The 24,105-nt window shown below is 35.5% G+C and overlaps 4 protein-coding genes and 1 non-coding gene across 13 annotated transcripts; 2 read left to right on the forward strand and 3 right to left on the reverse strand.

Annotated features, from left to right (window-relative positions):
• Positions 1-423: 423 nt before the first annotated feature.
• Positions 424-8,282, reverse strand: LOC107795446 (serine/threonine-protein kinase ATG1c-like). Of its 5 annotated transcripts, XM_016618086.2 has the most exons (14): positions 7,739-8,282; positions 6,613-6,733; positions 6,431-6,489; positions 5,624-5,688; positions 5,328-5,421; positions 5,170-5,250; positions 4,936-5,044; positions 4,669-4,741; positions 4,240-4,586; positions 4,033-4,110; positions 3,755-3,903; positions 1,541-1,829; positions 957-1,027; positions 424-796 (listed from the first exon to the last, which is right to left on the reverse strand). In XM_016618086.2, exons 1-14 carry the CDS (start codon positions 7,985-7,987, stop codon positions 557-559), a joined length of 2,025 nt encoding a protein of 674 aa, XP_016473572.2. In that variant the 5' UTR covers positions 7,988-8,282; the 3' UTR covers positions 424-556.
• Positions 8,283-8,636: 354 nt separating this feature from the next.
• On the forward strand, positions 8,637-8,710 carry TRNAV-CAC (transfer RNA valine (anticodon CAC)). Its single transcript has one exon. It is a non-coding gene; the product is annotated as a tRNA-Val (tRNA).
• A 2-nt stretch (positions 8,711-8,712) lies between these two features.
• Positions 8,713-11,664, forward strand: LOC107795447 (PRA1 family protein A1). 5 transcript variants are annotated; one of them, XM_075248174.1, is made up of 7 exons: positions 8,713-9,075; positions 9,163-9,203; positions 9,307-9,385; positions 10,595-10,681; positions 10,760-10,848; positions 10,960-11,043; positions 11,176-11,664. In XM_075248174.1, the coding sequence occupies exons 1-7, from the start codon at positions 8,918-8,920 to the stop codon at positions 11,265-11,267; spliced, it is 630 nt and encodes a 209-aa protein (XP_075104275.1). In that variant the 5' UTR covers positions 8,713-8,917; the 3' UTR covers positions 11,268-11,664. The 5 variants fall into 5 exon arrangements, with proteins under 5 accessions (XP_075104275.1, XP_075104276.1, XP_075104277.1 ...); XM_075248175.1 differs by having other exon boundaries at positions 8,714-9,075; positions 10,960-11,031; XM_075248176.1 differs by having other exon boundaries at positions 8,715-9,075; positions 11,166-11,664.
• Positions 11,665-14,905: 3,241 nt separating this feature from the next.
• On the reverse strand, positions 14,906-15,469 carry LOC107795449 (uncharacterized). Its single transcript, XM_016618092.2, has one exon. The coding sequence runs from the start codon at positions 15,467-15,469 to the stop codon at positions 14,906-14,908; it is 564 nt and encodes a 187-aa protein (XP_016473578.2).
• A 739-nt stretch (positions 15,470-16,208) lies between these two features.
• On the reverse strand, positions 16,209-20,598 carry LOC107795448 (NADPH-dependent aldo-keto reductase, chloroplastic). The gene is made up of 7 exons (XM_016618091.2): positions 20,292-20,598; positions 19,576-19,626; positions 18,880-18,956; positions 18,305-18,392; positions 17,849-18,124; positions 17,419-17,670; positions 16,209-16,461 (listed from the first exon to the last, which is right to left on the reverse strand). The coding sequence occupies exons 1-7, from the start codon at positions 20,409-20,411 to the stop codon at positions 16,396-16,398; spliced, it is 930 nt and encodes a 309-aa protein (XP_016473577.1). The 5' UTR covers positions 20,412-20,598; the 3' UTR covers positions 16,209-16,395.
• Between the last annotated feature and the right edge of the window lie 3,507 nt (positions 20,599-24,105).

Here is a 24,105-nt window from a genome sequence, read left to right on the forward strand (position 1 = left end):
TATCCCTGCTTCTAATGCATTCTTCATCATTCTTTCTTGCAGGAAAAAAAAAAAAACCAGCCCTTTGCTCCTGGCTTCTCCTCTTTCATCTTAAATATAACTTGGTGGAGCATATATTTAAGATGCCTACAACAGTTCGATGCTTTCTTAACTAACCTTCTCGTCTCCTTAAAATAAACAAGAGTTTACATGTTTAGGCTGCCAACAGAACCATGTAATCCTTGACAAGATCCTAATGAATTTTCTTTGGCTTCTTTTGCCTAACGAACAATAAATTACAGTAACTAGGAACCAATGTGTCTTATCTAAATTAAAGAAATATACACAAGACTTCTGCCAAATTCTCCAAGGAATTCAAATTCTTGAAATTGTCGAAGAAAAGAATTTTAATTGCAGTAATAGCTTTCGGAACTCGAAACCAAGTAAAAGAACATTTCACTTTCCTTAAATTAGTGAAGAAATAACTGTACAGATAAAAAGCTATACAGAATAAGTTGTGATATGTTAATCGTCATTATATATATTAACAGCTTTCTCTCAGCTCGGTCTATCGCCTTCACGGGGAAGAGTGCTGATCCTCACACTTGAGGAGAGTCATGATTTGAGACCTCGAAACACTTTGCCTATTATTAAGAACATCAATGTAACTTCCAAGCCTATAGCGATCGGAGTTTGTCAGTGAGAATGGAGGGTTTAGAAGGAGTAATGGTGCTTCCACCTGAAGGAATGATAACAAGCGGACTGCTTTTGAATAAAAAACCACTGCATTTTCCGTCCGACCCATGTACTCTTCAACCTGCCACATATTTCAATATCCAGTAAATCATTTGAGTTGAATCTTAGAGATTTAAGGATTTTTCTTTGTCCTAATGTTACATGCTGACAATTATATATTGTTGCTGGGGGGCAGGGGGATTTGTTCCACCAAAAACTACCAAGATAAATCAAATACTTACAGCCCCCTTTCTGCCGAGATCAAGCGCAGATTGAAATATCATCTCCATTGCATCTGGCACCTCTGTATTTCCTAGAAACAAGCAACAAACATACATAAATGTCTTCATCTTCATTTGGTACGGCCATAAAAGTAGGTCTATGAACCATTTTGAAGCAAAATAAATTAAAACATTATCACACTAAAAATCTAGGATGCTCTCAAGCTGTGATGTAAAACAATAGCTAAGGATAACATTTGATGCACGTAAACATAGTACAAGCAGGCAACTATAGAACAGTTGATAATTCTATATCTCCAGATCCTTCTCAGAAACCACCAAGATTGCTAGCATACTTTTAGCATACTTGACAATACCAATGGCATTAAAGCTACGCCAGGCATATGACAACTAGAATCATCCTACTAGAAGAGCGAAAAAACAGAGAACAGAGGACAAGCCAAAAGCAGAGTAGCCTTTAATAATGTTCACCTATAAGCACAAAGAGGCCGGATAAAACAAGGGAGGCACACAGCACAAGTTTCAATACATGTTTTTTAATTTATAAAGACACAAGTTTCACTACTTAGTCACCAAATACATACCAGGCTCTATATGTTTGGCAAGTTCCTCTGCCTTCCCAATTTCATTCAGAAATGCTCTTTCAATATGAGAGAACACATTCCCTAGCCCCAAAATGCTACCAGTGTCCTCTTTACTGTTGAGACTAACTCGACTGTCCCTCAAAATCTCCGTCAATTTGGTAGTCTCTTGGTTTGAACTTCCTTCAATTGCTGATGCCACTTGCATATGACATACATCCAAGGCTTGTTTCCATATTGCAAGCATGACAAGCTCAATGGAAAATGCTTCCAGATGCCTGTCTGCAGTAATCTATAAACAGAACAGAGAAATATTAGTGAGAAAACATCAGTAATGATACAATAGCAGCTTAGACAGCAGAATTGTCTGCCAAGCCAAAAAGAATCACGAAGACGCAGTATTTCTGGAATATGGTATCTAGAGAACACTGAAAAGTTGACATTTCCGCAAACAAAAAATTCTAAAGAGTAGGCAGATACAGATACAGATACAAGGGAAAAGCATTTCGCACCACCTGATATTAACAAGGTTGGTGCATGTTCAAGATATATCAACCAGATCACTATAGTTGTAGAGGACCGAGGAGTTTTGACTCAGAGCTAAAGTTTGATAGAAGACTTGATTTACTGAATGAATCCAGTGCAGAAATCACCGCGCTTTCTTTTCATATTCTTCTTTTTTCTCTTACGCTCTCAGAAATGAGAAAAGGCAAGTTTTATAGAACTGGGTGGCCAAGCCAATATGGAGCAGCAGAATGGAGCGGTATACAATAGGGAGATATCCTACAGAATATTTGTGAGCCCAGTAATGTTATGAGGGGGTAAAGGTTGTGCCTCTAACGCTCAACTTATGTAAATGTCATAGAAATACAAATTTTAACATGGATTTGCAATCACACAAAATTGAACATATTAGTCACATCAAGCAGCGGGTCAAGTATTACATAAAGAATAAAATAAGAGGTCATCTAAGATGATTTTGATCATATTCTAGATGGACCTTCATATGTACTGGTCGGTAGGTGCGACTATGATGATTTAACGTGATAAAAAGGGACTATATAAACTTAAAATCAGAGGGAAGTCGTCTAAAAACCTATGATCTGTTGAACCAATACAGACTTGAGGAACAAAACACAAGGAGACATCAAATAGATATGATTAGGCTTAGATCTTATCATTGTTGCATTTGGTCTGGCGTTATCAGTGACATGTATATCTTGGTATAAGTGCAAGATATAAGGAACATCTCGTTTTGGAGAAACCCTGCCTTAAAAAGACGATCTAGTGTTGGAATAAATAGGAATGAATAGAGTAAAATGGAACAAAGGCTTTGTTAGCCGACCCAACTAATTGGGATTCAGGGCAGTTGGTTGTTGATAGCATAGATGTAATGTTCGGCCAAGTCAAATGTATAAAATATCTCCAATATAAGTAGAAATTTATTTACCTAGAAAACTAAATAAATGAACCTCAGATCATAAATTACAAAACCAAATAGAATGTTGATACCATGTAAATAACCTGGTCCACCACAGAAAAAGCTATGCTTCGCTTTGTGAAATTCTTTAAAAAGGTTTTTCACGAATTAAAAAGTTGACTTTATGTATGCAAAGTATACTTCAGAAACAACTCAAGATTGTACTGTACATCTTCTACTCACATTTGTCACAACAGAGATTTGTCCAACTCAGAGTCCAACTCAGACACAGAATGATTTCAAACTTATGATATTGAACACACTGCAGAGCAACAAATTTGTACACAATTTCCAGGAATAAACAGCAAACAATGAAGCGAAGGTCTATCTGCACCAAGATGAAGATGTTCATACTTCTGCTTTTTTATTATTGATACATGATTAGGAACCACACATTTTCACCATGCCTAGGTAACTTCGACATATACTTTTTGAAGTACACAGGGATGACCAAGTTGATAAAGTTAGATGAGTCCACTTGAGCAAATTTGTTAGACTCCAAGGGTCCTACCTTGGATGCCACTAGAGCAATGCTAAACAAAAGTAGCAAGGCCGCTACAGAACTGCATTACGCTCTAAATGAAGCGTAGGAGAAAATAAACTTGCGGATCCACAATGAACTAGACAGAACTGTTCTCCCTCCATTCCTGCATGCTAAGAACCACCTAACTAACATATTTGTTAAGATATAGGACCTCCCATATTTTTAAAGAGAAAATGCCATCAATGTGAGTTACCTTCTCATTTACTAACTCTGTGATAGCAGAAGCAGAATGTTGCAGTGACACAATTCTGGCTATGCCATCAGTCGGCTGCTCCAGAGGGTCTACAATATCTGTGGATCCTTGTGAAGCTCCTGGAGCAAAAGAGGAACTTTCCAACCTTCCTACAGGACCTATTCTATTAGTTGCAGAACCAACAGTAAGCACCGGCTCACTTACTCTAGTTTCTATGTTCCCAGAGGCTTGCAGTGAAAAACTTGATCTGAATTGCATATTGCTAAGCCTGGATGTACCTGCTGAAGAAGATGAGTCCATGAGGGACCTAGATACAAGGACATATTCCTTCTCAATCAGCTCGAATGAATCCGCCACTGTTGAATCAGGTGAATATCAAATCAGGAAATTCAATCCTGACCAAACTAATTAGAGATAAGCAAAAGGCAACTTTAGCTGAATATGTAGGCAAAAGGAAAATTGGGAACATTATTGCAAAAGAGCACCTTTTGGACATAGTCTATGGTCCATTAATCTAGATTCCTTCAGGTTCCCTTCTGAGTGTCCGTGTTGGCCAGGGCTAAAACCAATAGTATCTGATTTGTGCGTGATGTTACTACAATCCAGAGGAGGATCAATTCTGCTTGGAGCACTAGAAACTTCTTTCCTATCAGCTCTTGCAACCTGAGAATGTCCACAGGAAGATCTCTGTGGTATTCCAGTAAAAGGACTGCTGGAATAATCATCTAGACTAAAGGGAAGACCATCTTCTTGAAAAGTTTTCTCAGTACTCCTTACAGGATTGCATTTTGCCAGAGAAAAACCATCTATTACCCTTTGAGGTCTCTGATTCCTGTGTACCATGTCCGACGCATAAAGTCCGAGTGAGGAAACAGTATATAATGCCAAGAACTTTAATTCATCGACTAGCTTACCAAGAAAACTCAGCAGGCTGCTTCTGTGCAAGAAATGGGTGGTTAAAGAACTCTTCAAATGTCAACCGCTCCACTGTGCGTTCAGACATGCAGAATAAGAAAATTTTGAACTTTTCATGAGAAATGCCAGGTAATGGTTACTCTGGGTTTAAATCTTATGGCCTTCTGAATGGTAAAGTATGTAGAAAACAATGATGCAAGTACTCAAGTCTTAGTGTCCATGGGGGACATTAAACTGTTTAACTCCAGACAACATAAATGAAGTACCTGGTTTACAACGCAATAATTTTCGGCACAAATCTATGCAATGAGAACTTAAATTCTTGACATCTAGAGGAAACTGCAATTTAGTGGAGTTCACTATGTTTTGGAGCAACTGCAGGAAAAATGGAGGGAAAAAAATTAGAACAGGGCTGCAAGGCATTTGAATTTCACCGGTCAAACTGAAAACAAAAGAAACAATAAGGTAAGTTACTATGCACAGCTGAAAAGGTATTAAACCTGTATTTGATTGTTTCCACTAAACGGGGTTTTGCCAGTTACAAGCTGAAACAGAATGGCACCAACACTCCAGAGATCTGCCTGTGATTGGAGCCAAAAGTTAACAAGAATTAAAAGAGAATAGCCTATGGACCGGTTACGTAGAAAGAGAATACCACCTTCGCATCATACTTCTGAAGCTGCATTATTTCAGGAGCCATGTACAATGGTGAACCACATAGAGTTTCTGCAAGTACCCAAGGCTGCAAAGACCTGAGAAGAGAGAATGGTACTTTTGAGTCGTTAGGAGTTTCGAGTGGATTACTTAGGAAAACCTTTAACCCTAAGGCTGCAAATCTTAAAACAGAAGGGAAGGATAAGAGTAAATCTAGCAAATGTGTTTTCTGAAAAGAGATGAAATGTTAAGGAAGGGTGCGCATGAGAATGACGTTCCAACAATGTACTATAAATTTACCTTGCAAACCCAAAATCAGCAATCTTCAAGGTGGAGTTGTCATCAGCTGCAGACAACAGAAGATTCTGTTTGATCAAGACAAGGGCACAAGTCAATGAGTTGATAATTCTACCGAAAAAGCCATTGAATTTCTGAAAAAGCTTCCAAAATAGCTCCTATCTCCCAAAGAAAGAATTACAACCAAAGAGACACTATTCATTCATAGAATACCACACATTTGGTTCCGTTCCCTCAACTAAGATACCAAATTGCAAATGAAAATACTAATATATCTGTATACAAAGAGTCATCTCCTTGAATGGGCTTCCTTTTCCTTTGTTATTTCGTTTTTATTAATGAGTTAATAATAAGAAACCTACATTGGAGAAATGCGATTTTCTATTCAAGAATAAAGCAACTGAATGCCTCAATCACCTGTAAGTCATGCCAAGTACTTCCTAAAGTTAAATCTTTTTTTTTTCAAATCCGTAGCTACTAGAGCTGGTTGTAAATATAACATGCGGCTTAAAAAGAACAAGGTAAGTGCTACTTGAAAATGTCAAATCATTAGAAAATGACTAACGAGTAGTCCCTTTGAAACTGTTGTTTTTTTAATATTTATACTAGAGAAATGCTACAGTGATAGACATTACATGCTCATGACTTCAAAGGTGAAAACTTCTGGAAAGGAAAACACATTTCAGCAGCTAAATACTCCTCCTTAAACAAAAAACAACTAAATTCATATGTTTAAATTTGTAACTTAGGTTGTCAAGGCGACCACCAAAGCAAACTAAAATGTGGTGCAACACTGGAAGGAAAGCATACCTGGGGCTTTAGGTCCCTATGGATTAGATTGTTTTCGCGAAGGATTTTTAGGCCTGATGCTGTGACATGGATATGAATATGAACATGAATATTACCATGTGGAATTCATCTAGATAAGGATAATTCAGTCTAAAAGTGAGAAGAGGAAAATAGGCAAAAGAAAATAGATGCTTTACACAAACCTAGCTGCTGCATGAAATGTTTTGCAGTTGCTTCTGTGATTCTCCCTTGGCGTCGTTGGATGTACATTGAAAGATCACCTCCTCTGCAGTACTCCAAAACAAAATATATTTTTCCCGGCTCCTATAACCCACGCACATGAGGGTTCATTTAGAGAAAAACCAAAAGCACCAATATGAAGGTTGAAGAAACATTCTGTTCATCTTTTAAGCAGATCATATAGTCAGTCACACCATGCAACTCCAAATAGAAAATAAATAATGCAAAATGTGTAAATCTAGGATGGATGTACTAATCAGGTCTCAGATTCTAGTATCAAAATTCATCCTTAGCTAGGCATAAGTGCTGAATTTTATCATCATGTAGAGTTACAACAACAACAACAACAACTATGGCTTAGTTCCAAACAAGTTGGGGTTGACTATATGATTCCTCTCTTCTGAAGCTCAATGTCATCATCAGTTGAGCTTCCGTTGAACTTCAAGAGAAGGAGTTAAATCTCCCTAAAACCGTAGTAAAACCAAGCTAGACGCTTCTCACAATTAAACATTATGTTACGCTGTTTGTTTAACTTATTTATAATTTCTTCCTAAGATTTTCAAATCGGATTTTTTAACTAAAAAATGAGCATTGGGTTTGTCGCTTGAAAATACAAAAACATAAAGCATGATCTCAAAACTCCATTCGTCGAAAAAAGCAGTTAGATAAACCTTTACTGTTTTCCTTCTTATTTGCATAATCCTTGGTGTGTAGACTTATCCAAAAAGTGCACCGTACTCGGCAGAAATAGTCGAGGTGTGCACAAGTTGATCCAAATACAATTGTTAAAATAAATCAATAAATAGATCTCTATCATTTTCAATTCTTCTCTAGTACTCAAAAACAAAACAGCACACAAGCACCTAGATGTAAATTCACATGACAATCTCAACATAATAGTACTTTGCAAAGCAGAAAATTGCACTTCATTGTCACTTGGGTGGTGGGTGCAAAATTTCGGAGCCACTTTAGTTTGTAACAGCAAATACGAACTTGTATAAAAATATACTACTTACATATTACTCTAAAATTGTGCAACTATATATAAAGTTAAAACACTGAAATTGAATAAGAGTTGAGTAGTGGGACCTCAATCATGTCATGCAAGCGAATAATATTAGGATGATTAATCTTCTGCAAAATGATAATTTCCGACTTGAGGCTCTCCCGGAGTTTCGGGTCGAGCCGAGCAGTAGCAATCTCCTTGATTGCAACGTCTGTACCATCGACACGGTGGCACCCGTGCCACACCGTTGAAAATGACCCTGTCCCGATTTGCTTCACAATCACATAATCCCCAATCATAAACCTCCCACCTCTGTTCATCGATTCAGCCATCCCCGCAAAAATTTATGCCAATTGCAGAATAATTCAACTTTTTTTTTTTTAATTTTGATACGGGAGGCGTACAGATATGGAGATGATATTAGGGTTTAGACTTTAGATTATCAGCGAGGAACTCTGCTGTTGGTGACTGAATTTTAAAAATAATGGTACTGTATTGATTAGGGAGAGAGGACAAACAATGGCTACATCTTCTTTTATCAGTGTCTGTATTGGATTTGCAAGTTTGATGATAGTGTGCCGTGTCAGTGTACTTGGTGAACATATTGACTTGGCTTCAACTGGATTCTTTATTTATGTATTCCTCTTGTGTTTTTTAATTTATGTGTCGCTATTTTAATCAAACTTTTTAAATTTTAATAATAAATTTGTAGTTAAAGAAAAATTAATTAACTCATGCTCATACAATTAATTCATTTATACCTTCCCTATCGTAAGAATTGTGATACTTTGATTTGTCGGTTTCATGAACTGTTTTTGGTTGTGCAAAATAAAATTAGAAACAAGAAAAAGCAAAATTAGAAAAGAAAACCAAAATAAATTATTGATTTTTTACCGTGCTAGATTCAAGAACAATATTAAAATTTGATTTAGTGCAGTTTTAGAGTTTAAATAATTATCTGATCGATCATATGCTAGATGCGTCTGGGTGGTGTAGTTGGTTATCACGCTAGTCTCACACACTAGAGGTCCCCGGTTCGAACCCGGGCTCAGACAATTTTTGTTCCCTTTTTCTATTCTTCTTCATCATTTGTCTAGTGATGTATACTCCCATTTTCATCATCCTCAAAATTTTGAACCACTTTACTACTCTCCGGAGGTCATACTTGAATTTCCACTTTGTTTTCTCTACCTTTTCTCCTTTCTCTTATCGTGGCTTTGTGTTCCTCTGAATTCTAGGGTTTCGCATAATAATTCTTAGCAATGGATTGGGGCAACGTGAGCACACAAGATCTAATTGAGGCTCTACGCGAAGTCGAGTGGTCATCTCCGCCACGTCCGCCCTCTGAATTCTTCTCTCGATTCACTTTCCCTCGATCTTATACCAAATGGAACAGTCGCCTCAAGTGTAATCTCTACTAGTACGTACGTTTGAAAAAACTGCAAATTTAATAAATGAAATGTTTCCCTGAATTATTTTAAAAATTGCTTTGGTTTTGTTTTTGCAGTTACAGGACGAATTACTTTATTATGATTGTGGTTATTCTTGGTAAGGAAAAATTGTTGAGTTTTATTCATTTCAGATATGATTTTAACATAACAGTGTTAATTTGGAACTAACAAGTACAATTCATGTGTATTTCGTATTGCAGCATTGGGGTTTCTAAGGGGGCCACTTGCAATTGTTGCTGCGCTTTTGACAGCACTTAGTATTGCTTTTCTAAATGACAGGTATTTCTATTCTATGGATTGTTTTATCTGTGGTGAGGTTTTTGTTTGCCACTAGAGTTTTAGTTTGTCTCTTCAGGAGCATCCTATAAAACTGGAACGATATTGAGAAGAAAAAAGAACAGATTTTTAGTTTACATTTCATTCGTCTGTATTTTGCATTCTTGTCTTGGCTTTTCTAAATGACAGGTCGAGGATGGGGAAGAAGGGGGAGAGGGAGGTTAAATGGTTAGAGTGACTGACGGGAGGGTGGTTGTTAATGGGTAAAGGGGGTGGTTTTTTTCACGTGCAAATGTGGCAATTTAATAGAGCCAGCATGGATTAAATGGGCGAATTGGAGCTTCGTTAGCAAAGAAAGGCAAATATGTATGAATAATGGTGAGGGTATTTTTGTTGCCAACTTCTAATAGAGGGCAAAGTTAAGGAAAGTCAATAAGTGGGGAAAATTTGGACCTGTTTTAGATAAAGTAATAACCTTGGTACAAATGAAATATTTTCATTTTTTTGTCAACGCATCGCGAGCGGGTCATCTTGAGTTTGAGTTAACACCTTTGTCATTTCTTCCCTTCTTGGTTTTCTTTTATGCTTTTGTGCAGGTTATATCTTTTGACTTGAACTAAACCTGAAGTTCTGCCCTCTGGACACCATTTTGCAAGTTCTCTCCTATTTACTAAAGGGTTAAATATTAGCTTTTCTAGCCTTGAGTTATTTTCTTAGAGAGTTATTTTTCTTTAAAACTGCAGTAGTTTGAACGGCATAGTCTTTTGGTATTTGGTCTACAAGAAAATAGTATACTCCTGATGCAGGGATGTAGTAGTGAACTAAATGCATTTTCATTTGTTACCCATTAGCGTATTCTGCACTCTGTATGGAGAGAAAACGACACGAGTCATTTCTACTTTGTGAAAGTTTTTCTATGTTTTCCTGGTCAATAGTATTTCTTACACTTTATATTAGGCTGAACAAGAAGGAAAAGCTTTCATGTTAGTTTGATGTTTCAGTTTTTCTGGTGATGCGTCAATAGTTAGAACAATAACCGATTTCAAATCAGTAGGTTTTATTTACTGTTGGAAGATTTATCTGTTTGTTCAGAGATGTTTTATTCAGATATGCATGGGATACAAAATTTGCTGCTTAAAGATTCTAAGTTTTATAACTGCATTCATACTTTATTCTTGCATCTTTTAATGTTGCTAAGTGTTGTTCCCGCAGTTTTGCAGGTACCTTTAGCGAAAAGGTGACAAGAACTGTCAGGCAGTTTTCACCTCATTTAGCTGCAAAAATGAGGCCTCCACTCACGTGAGTACACATGTATATTTGGGTTATTATAGCACACTGAGTCTGTATCGCTGCTGACATATGTTTGATAATGTTCAGGCCTGTTATTCGAGGGCGGCCATCCGCTAAAAGAGCAATATTCATTTGTGGAAGGCCTCGTTCGGTGTTTGTCTTTGTATTTTCTATAGGTACTGGAATTGTTTGTTTTCTTATATGGTTATTATCTTCCTTTTCCTTCCTGTTGAACCTTTGGGAGTTGTAATATGAAATTCTGTTTGATCGCTGTTGTGATTATGCAGTGAGTTTCTTCCTCTGGTTTGTTTCCTGTGGCCTCTTAACGGTCTTGTGGGCACTTGGTATAGGCCTTCTTGGTAAGTTCTCTCGTTCTAATTATAAATTTCGTTCAACTTCTATGTAACGAAATAAGAAAACTCTCTCTCTCTCTCTCTCTCTCTCTCTCTCTCTCTCTCTCTCTCTCTCTCTCTCTCTCTCTCTCTCTCTTCAGTTTTACATAGAATCTGACAAGAGAACACCTAATTTGAAGGCTCGTCTCAATACATTTCGTGAAGAATTCCGACCTGTCTGGCGCAACTATAGTGAGCTGTAGCTTCAATGGACTTCCGGTAGCTTTACTGTGATTCCCCATTAGATGTATTGATTCGTTAATTATATTTTTCTTCATCTTATTGTCTGTAAATTAACATGGTCTAATCAGTCTTGAAATAGTACAAAAGACATGTGGTTTGGCATTTTACATGCTTTCCGGATAAGGTTCTTTAAAAGAAAAGAAAAATACTGGTCGATCCTGTATTTTTGAACTCTCTCTCCAGTTCGATTCGCAAAGAATGAAATGATGTCCTGATAGCAAAATGGATTGATCTATAATATATAGTGTAACTTCAGATTTAAGCTGCTAAGATCATATGAACTACAAGGTATTGGTTTTGAGACTCTGTTGTATCCTATTTACAAATATCAATTTGATTGGCTTCCTATTGGTTTTATGCTTGCGCTATGCCTTGTGACTTTGAGTGTCCATTTACCTTTCTTTAACCTGCATCTCAAATTCTGCACAACTTAAAATCCTATGCCCTTGGGCATTTCTTTAATGAGACCTCTTTATATTGCAGTTTGACGCAGTATGGCTTAAAAACTGATTAAATTGCAGTATTAGCAGTAAACTCATCAAACTAATTGCTCCAGATTACAGATGTCTCCTACATTTTTGCTTATTTTATTTAAAAAGTGACTGCTATTTAGACTTGTGTTAGTCTCTTGGCTATTTGTATTGGAGTAGGTTTTGGAATATTGCCATCACGTGTTGTGGACTCGCAGATCAGCCAAGCGACTGTAGACTTTGTTAAATTCTTCCCTCTGTGGTGTATTCATTTTTATACATATGAGAAGCTTTGGGTTATCGTCGCAGCTGGAGTAGTATTTCGTAGAATGTGGCTGTTTCTATTTGAAGTGCATTTGTAATGCCTATACGAAACACAACGTCTCTCATAACAGTACACAGTTAAACTAGTAAATTATTGAAGTTTTTCATGTGATTTACTATAAATTTCAGTGGGTCTGTTTATACACATATTCTATGACATAGCGTTTCTGTGGCTGTTTCTTAATTACTCCGATTACTAACGCACTTGAAAGAGGTCCATGCTTCTGACATTCTTTGGTTGTCACCCAAAAATGCCTATAAATAGAGGCACTCGATCTCATGATAGTAAGAATTAGTGACGTTTAAATCGAACCGGGAAATCGCACCAAATAGAAAAGTCAAAACTAAATTGATTAAAAAAACCAATTAGGTTTGGTTTGATTTTGTTTGATATTGAGAAAACAAAAACACAAACCAAACCAATATATAAATATATAATTATATATATACGTTTAAGATTCTATATAGAATTTCTTTGAAATATGTCTAGAAATATTTAAGATCCTCCCATGTAATATTTAATAGGACTACGAAGTGCATCCATTTTTGTTGGCTTTAAAATGGTTGTTTTAAAATGGTTGTTATAACAGCCTAACCCACTAGTGATATTGTCTGATTTGGGCCTAGGCCCGCACGGCTTTAAAACGTGTCACTAGAGTCTAAGGCCTGTCTACTTATATAGCTGGTATTTCTCCCGTGTTTTGTCGACGTGGGATTCGCCTAGGGTGTCACATACACCCCCTTAGGGACTCTGCATCCTCTCTGAGGTTTGCCCCACACCGTGCAAGGTTGCACGCGGAGTGGCTCTGATACCATATTGTAACAACCTAGCATACTAGTGATATTGTCCGCTTTGGGCCTAGGCCCGCACGGCTTTAAAACGCGTCACTAGAGCGTAAGGTTTGTCTATTTATATACCCAACATCTCTCCCGTATTTTGTCAATGTGGGATTCGCCTAGGATGTCACATCTGTATCATCACTTTCTTATCAAGTGTTATTGAAATGCCTCAATCTTTTTGTACTTTCATATTCATATGTCAAGATCTGTTAAATTCTTATTTCTTTTTCGAATTTGAAATAGTTTTTCAATAATTTTAAAATTAAATAGAATATATCATTAGTTAGGTTTCATATTGATTTTTATGTTTAATTATTAAATTTGGTTATACTTGAAAGTTTTCATCAACGAAAAACTATTGTTAAACGACTAAGAAAATAACTATCACATCTTGCTAAAACCATTCTCCCATAAGAATATTAGATCATATGTTTGTCATTTGTTTTTTATTTTTTACTAAACATATATTTACTTATCAAAATTTTATCTATAACTTTAACAAAGTAATATTGAAATAATATTCATTTAACAAAAAAAATCAAAAAACCTAAACCAATCCAAACCGATATAGTTAGTTTGGTTTGGTTTTGATAAAAAAAAAATAGACCAGCCCGATCTATGTACATCCCTAGTACGAATAGGTGAAAATAGTACGGGCTAGCCAGTTCTTGGACTGGTAATTGAAAAACAGTCAGGGCTTGCAAAGTCATTGAAAAATATTCCTTCTGTTTCAATTTAGATAACACACTTTCCTTATTAGTCCGTTCCAAAAAGAATGACACATTTCTACAATTGAAAATAATTCAACTTTAAACTCTTCATTTTACCCATTTTAACCTTAATGAGAAGCTTTTATAACCACACAAATATCATGACCCCACAAGCTTTTATTCCTTAAGTTTTTAAGACCACAAGTTTCAAAAGTCTTTTTTTTTCTTTAAACTCCATGCCTAGTCAAACTACCTCATCTAATTTGAAACGGAGGGAGTAGTCATTTTTTTTATGAAACAAGGAAAGTTCCAGCATAATATGTTGGATTATGGAGCTCCTGCGTATAAACTTCCAGCATATTATATTGGAACTCCAACACACAGAAAGTTCCAACATAATATGCTAGATTATGGAGCTCATGCATATAAACTTCCACCATATTATGTTCGAACTCCAACACATTATGCTAGAATCTCATATGTAAAATAATCAAACCCCAACATATTATGCTGGAATTTTTTCAAATTTTAAGGGTGTTTTTGTTCAGATTTTATCTTTACAAGAAAAAATAGCTGAATTTCGATTACTTTTGAAATTGTGACTATTTTTCAATTACCAATTGTAAATCTGACTATTTATGATTTTTCCCCCAAAAAATAGCTCTCCTTATGGGATCTGTAATTTATGTCAAATTGCTCCCTGAACTTCTACTGTTCCTGCTTAGGCAGACCCTAGAAAACATTTCTGTTCATTTGACGACTCTTATTTGTCCACTCATGAAAACAACAACTATATAACATTAGACCAATCAATTGTAGGCAAATACACCGAGAAATATCTCAAAGTTAACGACCAAAAGTGAATACAAATATGAAACCAGTGATAATTGTCCAACTATATTGCATCACACTTTAATGATCAAATGGCAATATTGCTCTGGTCTCTTTCCGTGCCTTTAGCTTAATTCACTAATTTTACTAACAACATGGGCTCAAATAGCAATAGATACCATTATTCCAACAGCTAGACCCTTCTTTGATGTAAAGATATAGATTAGTGTAATTGCTTGAAAGGATAGAGCTATCAATATGCAGCCAATAAAGAACAAAATCTTTTTTCAAGCTTCGGTAGATTAAAATTTAATAAACATTAATTACTCATCATAACATGTAAAGACATTTCTACTGAAATTTTACTTTAAACTCTGAAAATATAATAAAGAACAAACCATCTTTATCATATCCTTTAAAAGGTTACACCCCGTTAACAAGGATTAGTTGAATGATTGACAACAAGTTATCATTATCACGTGAAAGAGGATTTGGTAATTTCTTATCACCAAAAGCTTGGTTACACTTAGAAACAGCAAGCCTAGCATCTGCTCCTTGTTGACCTATAGTTCCTCCAGATTGGAAAGCTGCTTTTATGCTTGAAATATCCAAACTGAGCAGATTATAATCTTGTAAACAAGAACTCAAAGCAGCCTTTACATTTGGATTTTTTGCACTTTGGGACAGTGATATGGCTTTATTAATTACTGCTCTTACTGTCTTGGACCCCAAATCAATTGTTATTCCCTCAAGATCATGATCAGTTTTTGCTGTTTTAGAACGAGGATCTGATCCAAGAAATTTTAAGCAAAAGTTTTCTACAAATACTGCTCTATGACAAAAGTTTGACACTAACGGGGTTTGGCTTGTTGCAAGATTTACAAGTGTAGTAACACATAAAAAGATGAGAAAAATCAGTTTGGCCATTTTCTTTTGATGTGAAAGTGAAGGAGAAAATGGAGTTATATGATGCAATGAACCTTTCATGTCTTTTTATAGTGAAATTCTGAAGAAATTTAAGATTGTGAAGATCTGTCCTATTGTGAAAAATCTTCATTAAGATGCATTTTTGGCAAAGTGATCCAGATTAATTAAGTTACTAGTAGTTATGTATTAGTAAAATCTACACTAGAGATCCCGTTATATTTTGCAAGGTGATCAAGATCAATATGCATTTTTGGCAAAATGATCCAGAATAGTTAAGTTAATAATTATGTATTGGTAAAATCTACACTAAAGATCCCATAATACTTCGCAAGGTGATCAAGATCAATAAAGTATTGTGATCATATTGTAAAATCTATATATATTTTTGAGTGTTGCATCTTCCATTTTATTAATTGAGTTTGAAAAGTCAAATATACAATCTTTGAATTAATAAACTTTATATGGTTTCTAATAATTCCTCAATCAAAGATAATCGTATCAGATATAGATACTTTTGAAAGTCTGGCATCCATTCCAATACTTCTTTATTCGGATTACCTTGCCAATAAGAAACTAGGATACTCATAATCTTTTAATTAAAGTTTTACCCTTTTTTGTCCTTTTCCATATAATTAGTTTTATTCGGTGATTTTGATTGACTTAATTAATTTTCCTATTTTCGTTTGCAGAAAATTCTGCCACAGTTTCACCGTATCCTGGGAAGACCATGAATTGAATGCACTTTATTTACTTCTAATGCACAAGTTTTGAAGTTCTTACATAGAAATAAAAGCAATAATACAACAGTAGGATATTCATTTTATTACTCAAAAGTGCAAAGATATGGTATGACACTACAATATAAATTTGAAATTGACCCCTAAATATAATCACTGAGCATGTTCACAGCAAATCAAATTCTTGGAAATGTTTCTTTTTTATCGGATATTCCCAAAGGGACATGAAAAATATTATCAACAGTAACTCTAGAACTCACCATCCAATATCTCTTCGAGAACTTTGGCAAATGGAGTAGCTCTAAACAGGCTTGCCTGCAATATGCAAAAATAATGCCAAGAATCCAATTAAAATATATCCAGAAAAGTTCTAGATAAATATATCTGGTAAATGCATTGATAGAGAAAATCTCCAACCATCAAAGTTTAATTCAGTGAGTTAGCAACGGTATTATAAAAGAATTAGGGGGAATGGTGAGACAATGGTAAATGGTAATGAGACTTAGTAAACGAACGATTCAAGCTCCTTACAGAAGGCATGCAGTTCAGATTGATAACTCGATAAGCTACATTCACAGAATAAAACCACTCTTTCAAAGGTGAGATCACTCCCAATTCCTATTTTTCTTAGCCTAATCATTTATTCGTGGAAGTAAATTATTCAAAAAGTCTCCCACAGGTAAGGATTTGTTTTTCTGTTATCTATTCGGTCGGGGAGTGGGAAAGTTGTGTAACTATAGCCAATCAAACTACTATCTGGTCCAGTCATATAGCCATGACCCATGAGTTTATAACGTGTCTGTCACTAGTTAGAAATATCAAAGTACTGAATTATTCTAAAGTCTAACAACCACAAATGCAGGTTGTAATATTCTTTTCATTTTCTTTTTTCTTCCAAGGAACAGGGAATGCTATATCCTGAGAAGATATATATTTTTGGTCCTAATGCATTTTCACATTTAAATCTGGTAAAAAGTAACGACTGATATGTAACTGCAACCTTAATTATATGAAAGGACTTGAAAGTACAATAGGTATGAACAAGGGTTGTGGTGGAGTGGTAAGTACTCCTTTATCCTTAACTAGAGGTCTCGGATTCGAGCCTTGAATATGGAGTCGCATTTTTTAGGGAGCGTTTTATCCCCCAATATAGGATTTCTTGGCGCGAATCCGGATTTAGTCGGGCCTCAATGCAAGTACCGGACACCGGGTGGGAAACAAAAAAAAAGTACAAAAAGGTATTGAATAAGAAGGAAAACAGAAACAACTTGCCTGCTGAATTTCGGAGAACTTGGTGAACAAGTCATCAGGTATGGACCAGTCAAAAATATCAAAATTCTCTTTGATCCTGGATTCATTTGTGCTTTTAGGAAGTACACTATGACCAATCTGCACACCCCAACGAAGACAAACCTGAGCAGGAGTCTTTCCCAATTTCTCAGCAACTGAGAGTACAACAGGCTGCTTCAGAACCTCATCACCCTTAAGGAATACTAAACCTGGAGAACCGAGCGGTGAATAGCCCTGAAAGAATAAATTTTTAAAGTACCGAAATAAGTTAAATTGATGGCCAGTCTAGTCATGAAATAATAGTAATTAATCAATCAATTCCAAGCAGACAGAAGCATCAGCGCAACCAATTCAAAGCAGGCAGAAAATATATGCAACAAATCTGAAAACTGCTTTTTGTTAGTGAGCTTACAGAGAGATGCACTCCCCTGGATTTGCATAATTCCTGCAATTTTGTCCGCTGACATGTAGGATGGCACTCCACTTGGTTAACAGCAGGAGGAATACGAGCTATTTCCAAAAGATCTCCTAGTTTTTTAGTAGAGAAATTGCTAACCCCGATAGCTCTAGCCTTCGTAGAATCATAAAGTTTCTCCATTGCTTGCCATGTGCTAGGTATATCTCCTGGAATTAGATTTTCAGGTTTAAAGCCATCCGCAGCATTCTTCATCCGAACAGGCCAGTGCATCTTCAAAAAAGATAAAACCAAAAAGGAAAACCAAAAATGTAAGTACTCAGAAGTCGAGTCAAGGCACAGTATAGCAGCAGATGCTTCTAAAAGATAGTTAATCAAAAGTTTCAAAACTGAAACATCTAGTCAGCATCACAAACAATAGAATATGAAAAGCTTCCGTTAAGCAGAACTCACAAGGTACAGATCAATGTAGTCAAGTTGCAAATCATCTAGAGTCTTTCTGAACGCAGCCGGTACATCTTCAGGAGCATGATCAGTGCACCTACACAAGTTCATAAATCAAAATCTGTTAATATCTTTAAAAATAATGGACAAAAGTTAATGGAAAAGAACCAGAGATAACCAACACTGCAATTGCTTCAATGCATGTCATCTGAATGAACTAGGATACGCCTTTGTTCTTGTAAAATTTAGAAACAAAGACATTTGTGCATATAAATGAAAGAAAAGAGTATATCAGCAAATTAAAAATCCCGTTGTTAAAGGCAGCTTAGAGTATTTATTCCATTATCAAAAATAATTAAAAGCATCCATTACATCCCATAACACAAGAGAGATAGAGAGAGAGAGAGAGATTATGTGAGTGAGAGCTCAACAACGCTAAATGAAAGAGCGGCGATAAATAATTGATGAGATCACAAACATTGAATAAGTTAACTTCCAAAAGGACAGTAATCTGACTCTGTTATATTAAGGGCGACAAAAGAAGAAAAAGGCGCCCTTTATCAATTTGTTTGAATCTTGATTACCACAGCTTGGATGTAATAAAGAGATCTTCCCTCTTGACAACACCATCTTTGAACAATCTCTTCAGAACTTGACCAATCTAAATAAACGTAAAAAAGTCAGCAGAGGTAGTACTTTCAGTTCTAGATTAATGTAGAAAAGAGGAACACAAACATTGATCACGTCGTACATTCTAGAGGAATAAATCATAGTTTAAACAGAAAGCAATAAATTATTAGTCTGGCACATGTTTTGCAAGATTAATCTCGAGCGAAAACCATAAACATGGTACAAAAAGGGGTTCATAGCTTCTAAGATTAAGATGTTAGTCCAACTTTGACAGGAGACACAAATGCTAGACACAGCTTGCAAAAGAGTGCATGTCTTCTAGTAAACAAAGCCAAACATGACAATTAAAATACCATCTTAATGAGATTCACTCCTCTAAACACATTATGGATTTGTGCTGATATCTGAGATCCAAGATAAAATGCATAAAACTTTTCACCCTACACCAGCATTTGAGGAACATGTACAATGCATGTGAAAGGTAAGTAATAACTTAGAAACGCTTCGGCAAAAACAGACATTTCAACATAATACCCTATATTGTCTCTAGGCAAGTGATAGATTAACAAGGCCATTTGTAATAACATGAGTATGCTAGAGACATTTATCTATGAAAAGCCTATATTTGCTTTATTGTTAACTCAAATTACCTCTTTTTCATTGCCATAAACTTGAGCACAATCAATATGACGGTATCCAACCTGCAGCGCAAATGAGAAATGAACAATTAACTCTGAATTTTTGCCGAATACCAAAAATGACATAGCTCTAGTTTCTTGCACCAAACAACCATCCCTTGCTACCCTAAAAGCATACAACAACAACAACATACCCAGTATTACCCTAAAAGCATACAATTCAAGATTAGAGATATGGGATCGCTTAGTTGCAAGTGACAGTTCAAATTGGGTGACTTTCTAAAATTGATCCATAAAAGCATATATTAGTAGCAAAATAGTGTAACAATTGTAGAACTCCCAACTTTTTCCACATTGGAAACGTTATGCCAAATTCTAATAATATAATTATATGAGAAAGAAAATTTGACATGTGAATCATGTGATCCCAAATACAACAGTCGAAAATGAATCCTGTGTATTGACAGCTAGTCCCTCTAAGAATACATTGAAGCAATAAGTGCATGACATGTGTATTATACATAAGTTTTATTAGTTACTGACAGTTAATTAGTATATATTCACACAATTAAGTAAAACACAATTTAAGTTCTATGCACTGGTACTATAAAAAATCATTATATTATCACTATATATAACTTAAATCCTTTAATTTATGAGTTTAAATTCTATGACGGTATTAAAAACATTTAAACAATATTGTAAGTAACCGCAATTGAACAGAGGACCTTGATAGCAGTCTCAATGGCTTGGCCGACGATACCAGGATCGGACTGCCACGTGCCCAAACCAACTGACGGGATCTTAGCTCCGGTATTCAATTCAAAGTATTGTATAGCTTCCGCCATTGACACACACTCTTTGAAACCAAAGCTTAGAACTAATTGGGAGTCAAGGAGAAGGAGATTAAAGAGAAGAAGAAAGAAAATTGGAAAGTGAAAGGAGAAGTATTAGCAAACACAAGCTGTCAACTAAGGGATAGAGAGCCACGATAGTTTAAATTTCTATATGGAGGAAAATCATATCGGAATGTTCAAGAGAAATGGAGTATAAATTTTTAAATAAAAAAGTATTTTATTTAAAGAATCTTTTTTCATTAGCTTTTGCGTACTAAATGCTACAACAATGTCTAAGTGTTCATTAAATTAAATTACATAATAGGATTTGTAAAACAAAATGCATTCTGTTATGAAACACTAGAGTACGTGAATGTCCATAATTCCTAAATTGAGTAACACTCACTACTTTTCTTCGTAAACTTCATAACTCCTACTACTCTAATATTTATGATTGTAACTCTTATACCTCTATAACTTCTCCATGATCGTCGTCCATGATTTAAATGCTTAATGATATGTTTATGATATTCTTATATATACCTCTATGTAATACTATAAATAAAGGATGAGAAGTGATATTGTAGACACTTGAAAATACATGAAAAATACTTGATGAAATAAGAAAGTTCTCTCTTTCCCCTCTACATCTACTGTCTATTTTGTTATTTTATATTGTTGCTTTGAACTTAATTTTTTAACACATTATCAGCATGGAACTCCAATTTTTATTTCAGTTATCATCTTAAAGTACGAAGATAACCAAATCCATGGTTGAACTACAAAAATATTGTCTACCTAGAATCAGTTACGTTGCTAGTGGAAGCTCGAGTATTTCATATTTGAATCAATTTGCTTCAATTGTCCGGGGAGTATTTTTTCCATTCTTCCTATAAATTCACATTTTAATATTTTGAATTTAAGATTTGATATTGTTCATATTACACAACAACAACAACAACAACAACAACCCAATAAAATCCCACTAATGGGGTCTGGGGAGGATAGTGTGTACGCAGACCTTACCCCTACCCCGAAGGAGTAGAGAGGCTGTTTCCGAAAGACCCTTGGCTCAAAAAAAAAAAAATAAAAGGGACAAAAAGGGAGACAATATTAGTATCACAACAACAATCATAGGATAAATAGGAACATCATGAAATCCAGAAGAGAGATGCAAAGTAAAGGGAGACAATATTAGTAAATATTAGTATCACCACAACAGTCATAAGTAAAATAGGAACCTCATGAAATCTAGAAGAAAGATGTAAAGCAAAAGCGATAGCTAGTAAATAGGACCTGCACTGAAAAGAGAAATAGTAAGCCACAACATTCCCACTAGTTATCTTAAAAAAAAAAAAAAAAAAAAAAAAAAAACCTACATGGCTAGTCCCACCATGTTACGAAATAAGGCACGACTCAACTACCTCCTAACCTACAACCCTAATACTCGACCTCCACATCTTCATATCAAGTGTCATGTCCTCGGAAATCTGGAGCCTCGCCATATCCTGCCTGATCACCTCTCCCCAATACTTCTTAGGCCGCCCTCTACCTCTTCTCGTGCCCTCCGTAACCAGCTGGTCACACCTCCGTACCGAAGCATTTGGACTTCTCCTCTGAACATGTCCGAACCATATAAGCCTCGCTTCCCGCATCTTGTCATCAATGGGAGCCACATGCACCTTCTCCCGAATATCATCATTCCTAATCTTATCTATCTTAGTATGCCCGCACATCCACCGCAACATCCTCATCTCTGCTACTTTCATCTTCTGGATATGTGAGTTCTTAACAGGCCAACACTCAGCCCCATACATCATGGCCGGTCTAACCACCGCTTTATAAAACTTATCCAAACACTACAAGAAACTTGATCTTTAGTGACTGCTTCTTAACGAAAGGACATGAATCTGGTCGTTATAAGTGTACTAATCACGACTATTTTTTTCTCCGGTCGTTAAAGCCAATTTTTAGTTCTGCATTAACAAGGAGAAAATATTTGCTCCTTCAAAAGTATAATATCCGACTGTATCATTAAGGCACTACTTTTCCCTCTCTTTTATTTTTCCCAACCCCATCCTCCACCACCACCCCTCCCCAAATAAAGGAAAAAGAAACAGAAAAAAGAACCCTAAGCCATTCTCTCTGTTTTCGAAGAGTAAATTATGCGGTTCAAACCGATTTGCTCATCACCTGTGACTGATAAAAACTCGATCTACAATTTTCTTCTCTTTCTATTCAAGGTAAGTATCCGCCAAATCCCTAAACCTGCCGTAGAAACTATGGAGTGTGAAATTGGATAGTTTTTGCAGTTCCGGTTATCTCTTTTTTGATAGTAGTTATTATCTTTTACAGAAACTGCGATGGTTTAGTAATCTACTTTTGAGTATTATAATGGAAGTTCCTGCGATGGTTTGGCAATCTAATAGTTCTTTCGGTGTTATTTTACTTTTCTATTGTTGGTTATTTGTATTCAATGATCTCCTCGAACCCTAATTTGTGTTTGGCATTGTCCTACTTATATTTTATCTCAATTCTCGCAATTGCATAGTCTGTATCTATTTATGCCATAACATCTGATCCATTACCCCATGACACATCTGGAATTAATTGCCTCGTCAACGGTATTTTTATTTAAAATGCGAATGCCTTTCTTAAAATAGGAAAAAAAAAGATTTCTGGAAATTGAATTGTGTATGTGTTTGCCTCAATAACTCTATATTCCTTTATTCTCTAGGTAAAAGTCGCCATTAAAGTGAAAGCATCAGTAATTATTTGTTTCACTTCATCTGGAAGGGCATCAAGGTAGAGTTTGTCATTATTACTATATTTCTTGGGATATTGATTCTCTTTCTTTATAAGAGTTGTAATTTATGCTCACGTAAACAGATTGATAGCTAAATATAGGCCAGCAATGCCAGTATTGTCTGTTGTAATTCCTCGACTCAAGATAAATCAACTGAAGTGGAGTTCTAGCGGTGCATTTGAGGTACAACCTAGGGCTCAAAGTTTTTTTAACTATCAAATCCAGCTTATCGGCTGATAGCCTGTTAAATGCATTAGTAGAGACTGAGTATTAAACTATTGCACCTTTGTTTACTTGATATTTTTCTGTTTCCTATTTAGATATGACGTTTGATTAAGTAGTTCGATTGATCTCTTCATTTAAATTGATATTATGCCATCCGATGTTCGACTCCACTATAAATTACTTTAGTAATAATAATGAAGTTTGTGCTCCATATTTTTTGTATCGACGTGATTATTCTATATTTTTCCCTTCTTAACGATTGTGGAAGAGTTTTTTGAAATTCTTTTTAATTTTGTGTTTCAATTTGTCATTTTTCTTGTTTATAGGGAGTCCTATGGTAAATCTATTTGATGTAATTGCAGTATCTGACAGCTGAAATATTAATATATCCTTTTGTATTTGACTTATTTATTTTAATCTATAATTTTCATTCTTCAATTTTATTATATGAAAATATTAGAGTGACAAAAATGTTTGAAATTGCAATAATTAGCTTTTGAAGCGTCTACACTATTTGTCGATCACATCTTTCCAGTTTCATTACCAATGTAGTGATCTACTACTAACTCCTTGCTCTTTTATTTTATTTCATCTGGGTTCCTTTTCTCCTTGTTAATTATTTTTTACGTAATCTTGTGTAACTTTTTATTGACAATGAAGCTGACAGATCTTGTG

This window comes from Nicotiana tabacum, chromosome 24, assembly GCF_000715075.1.
Source record: "Nicotiana tabacum cultivar K326 chromosome 24, ASM71507v2, whole genome shotgun sequence".
NCBI lineage: Eukaryota > Viridiplantae > Streptophyta > Magnoliopsida > Solanales > Solanaceae > Nicotiana > Nicotiana tabacum.

Bases quoted from the DNA above. Each gene is read 5' to 3' on its own strand.
- LOC107795446 (XM_016618085.2), bottom strand. From the start codon at position 7,987: ATGGCTGAATCGATGAACAGAGGTGGGAGGTTTATGATTGGGGATTAT. The intron at 5,251-5,327 runs GTGGTATTCTCT...CTCCAATCACAG, and splicing joins TTCAGAAGTATGATGCGAAG to GCAGATCTCTGGAGTGTTGG. The intron at 797-956 runs GTAAGTATTTGA...AATATGTGGCAG, and splicing joins ATCTCGGCAGAAAGGGGGCT to GTTGAAGAGTACATGGGTCG.
- LOC107795447 (XM_075248174.1), top strand. From the start codon at position 8,918: ATGGATTGGGGCAACGTGAGCACACAAGATCTAATTGAGGCTCTACGC. The intron at 9,204-9,306 runs GTAAGGAAAAAT...TTCGTATTGCAG, and splicing joins TATGATTGTGGTTATTCTTG to CATTGGGGTTTCTAAGGGGG. The intron at 10,849-10,959 runs GTACTGGAATTG...GTGATTATGCAG, and splicing joins TGTCTTTGTATTTTCTATAG to TGAGTTTCTTCCTCTGGTTT.
- LOC107795449 (XM_016618092.2), bottom strand. From the start codon at position 15,469: ATGAAAGGTTCATTGCATCATATAACTCCATTTTCTCCTTCACTTTCA.
- LOC107795448 (XM_016618091.2), bottom strand. From the start codon at position 20,411: ATGGCGGAAGCTATACAATACTTTGAATTGAATACCGGAGCTAAGATC. The intron at 18,393-18,879 runs GTAATCAAGATT...GAACTTGTGTAG, and splicing joins TTTATTACATCCAAGCTGTG to GTGCACTGATCATGCTCCTG. The intron at 17,671-17,848 runs GTAAGCTCACTA...TTATTCTTTCAG, and splicing joins CCAGGGGAGTGCATCTCTCT to GGCTATTCACCGCTCGGTTC.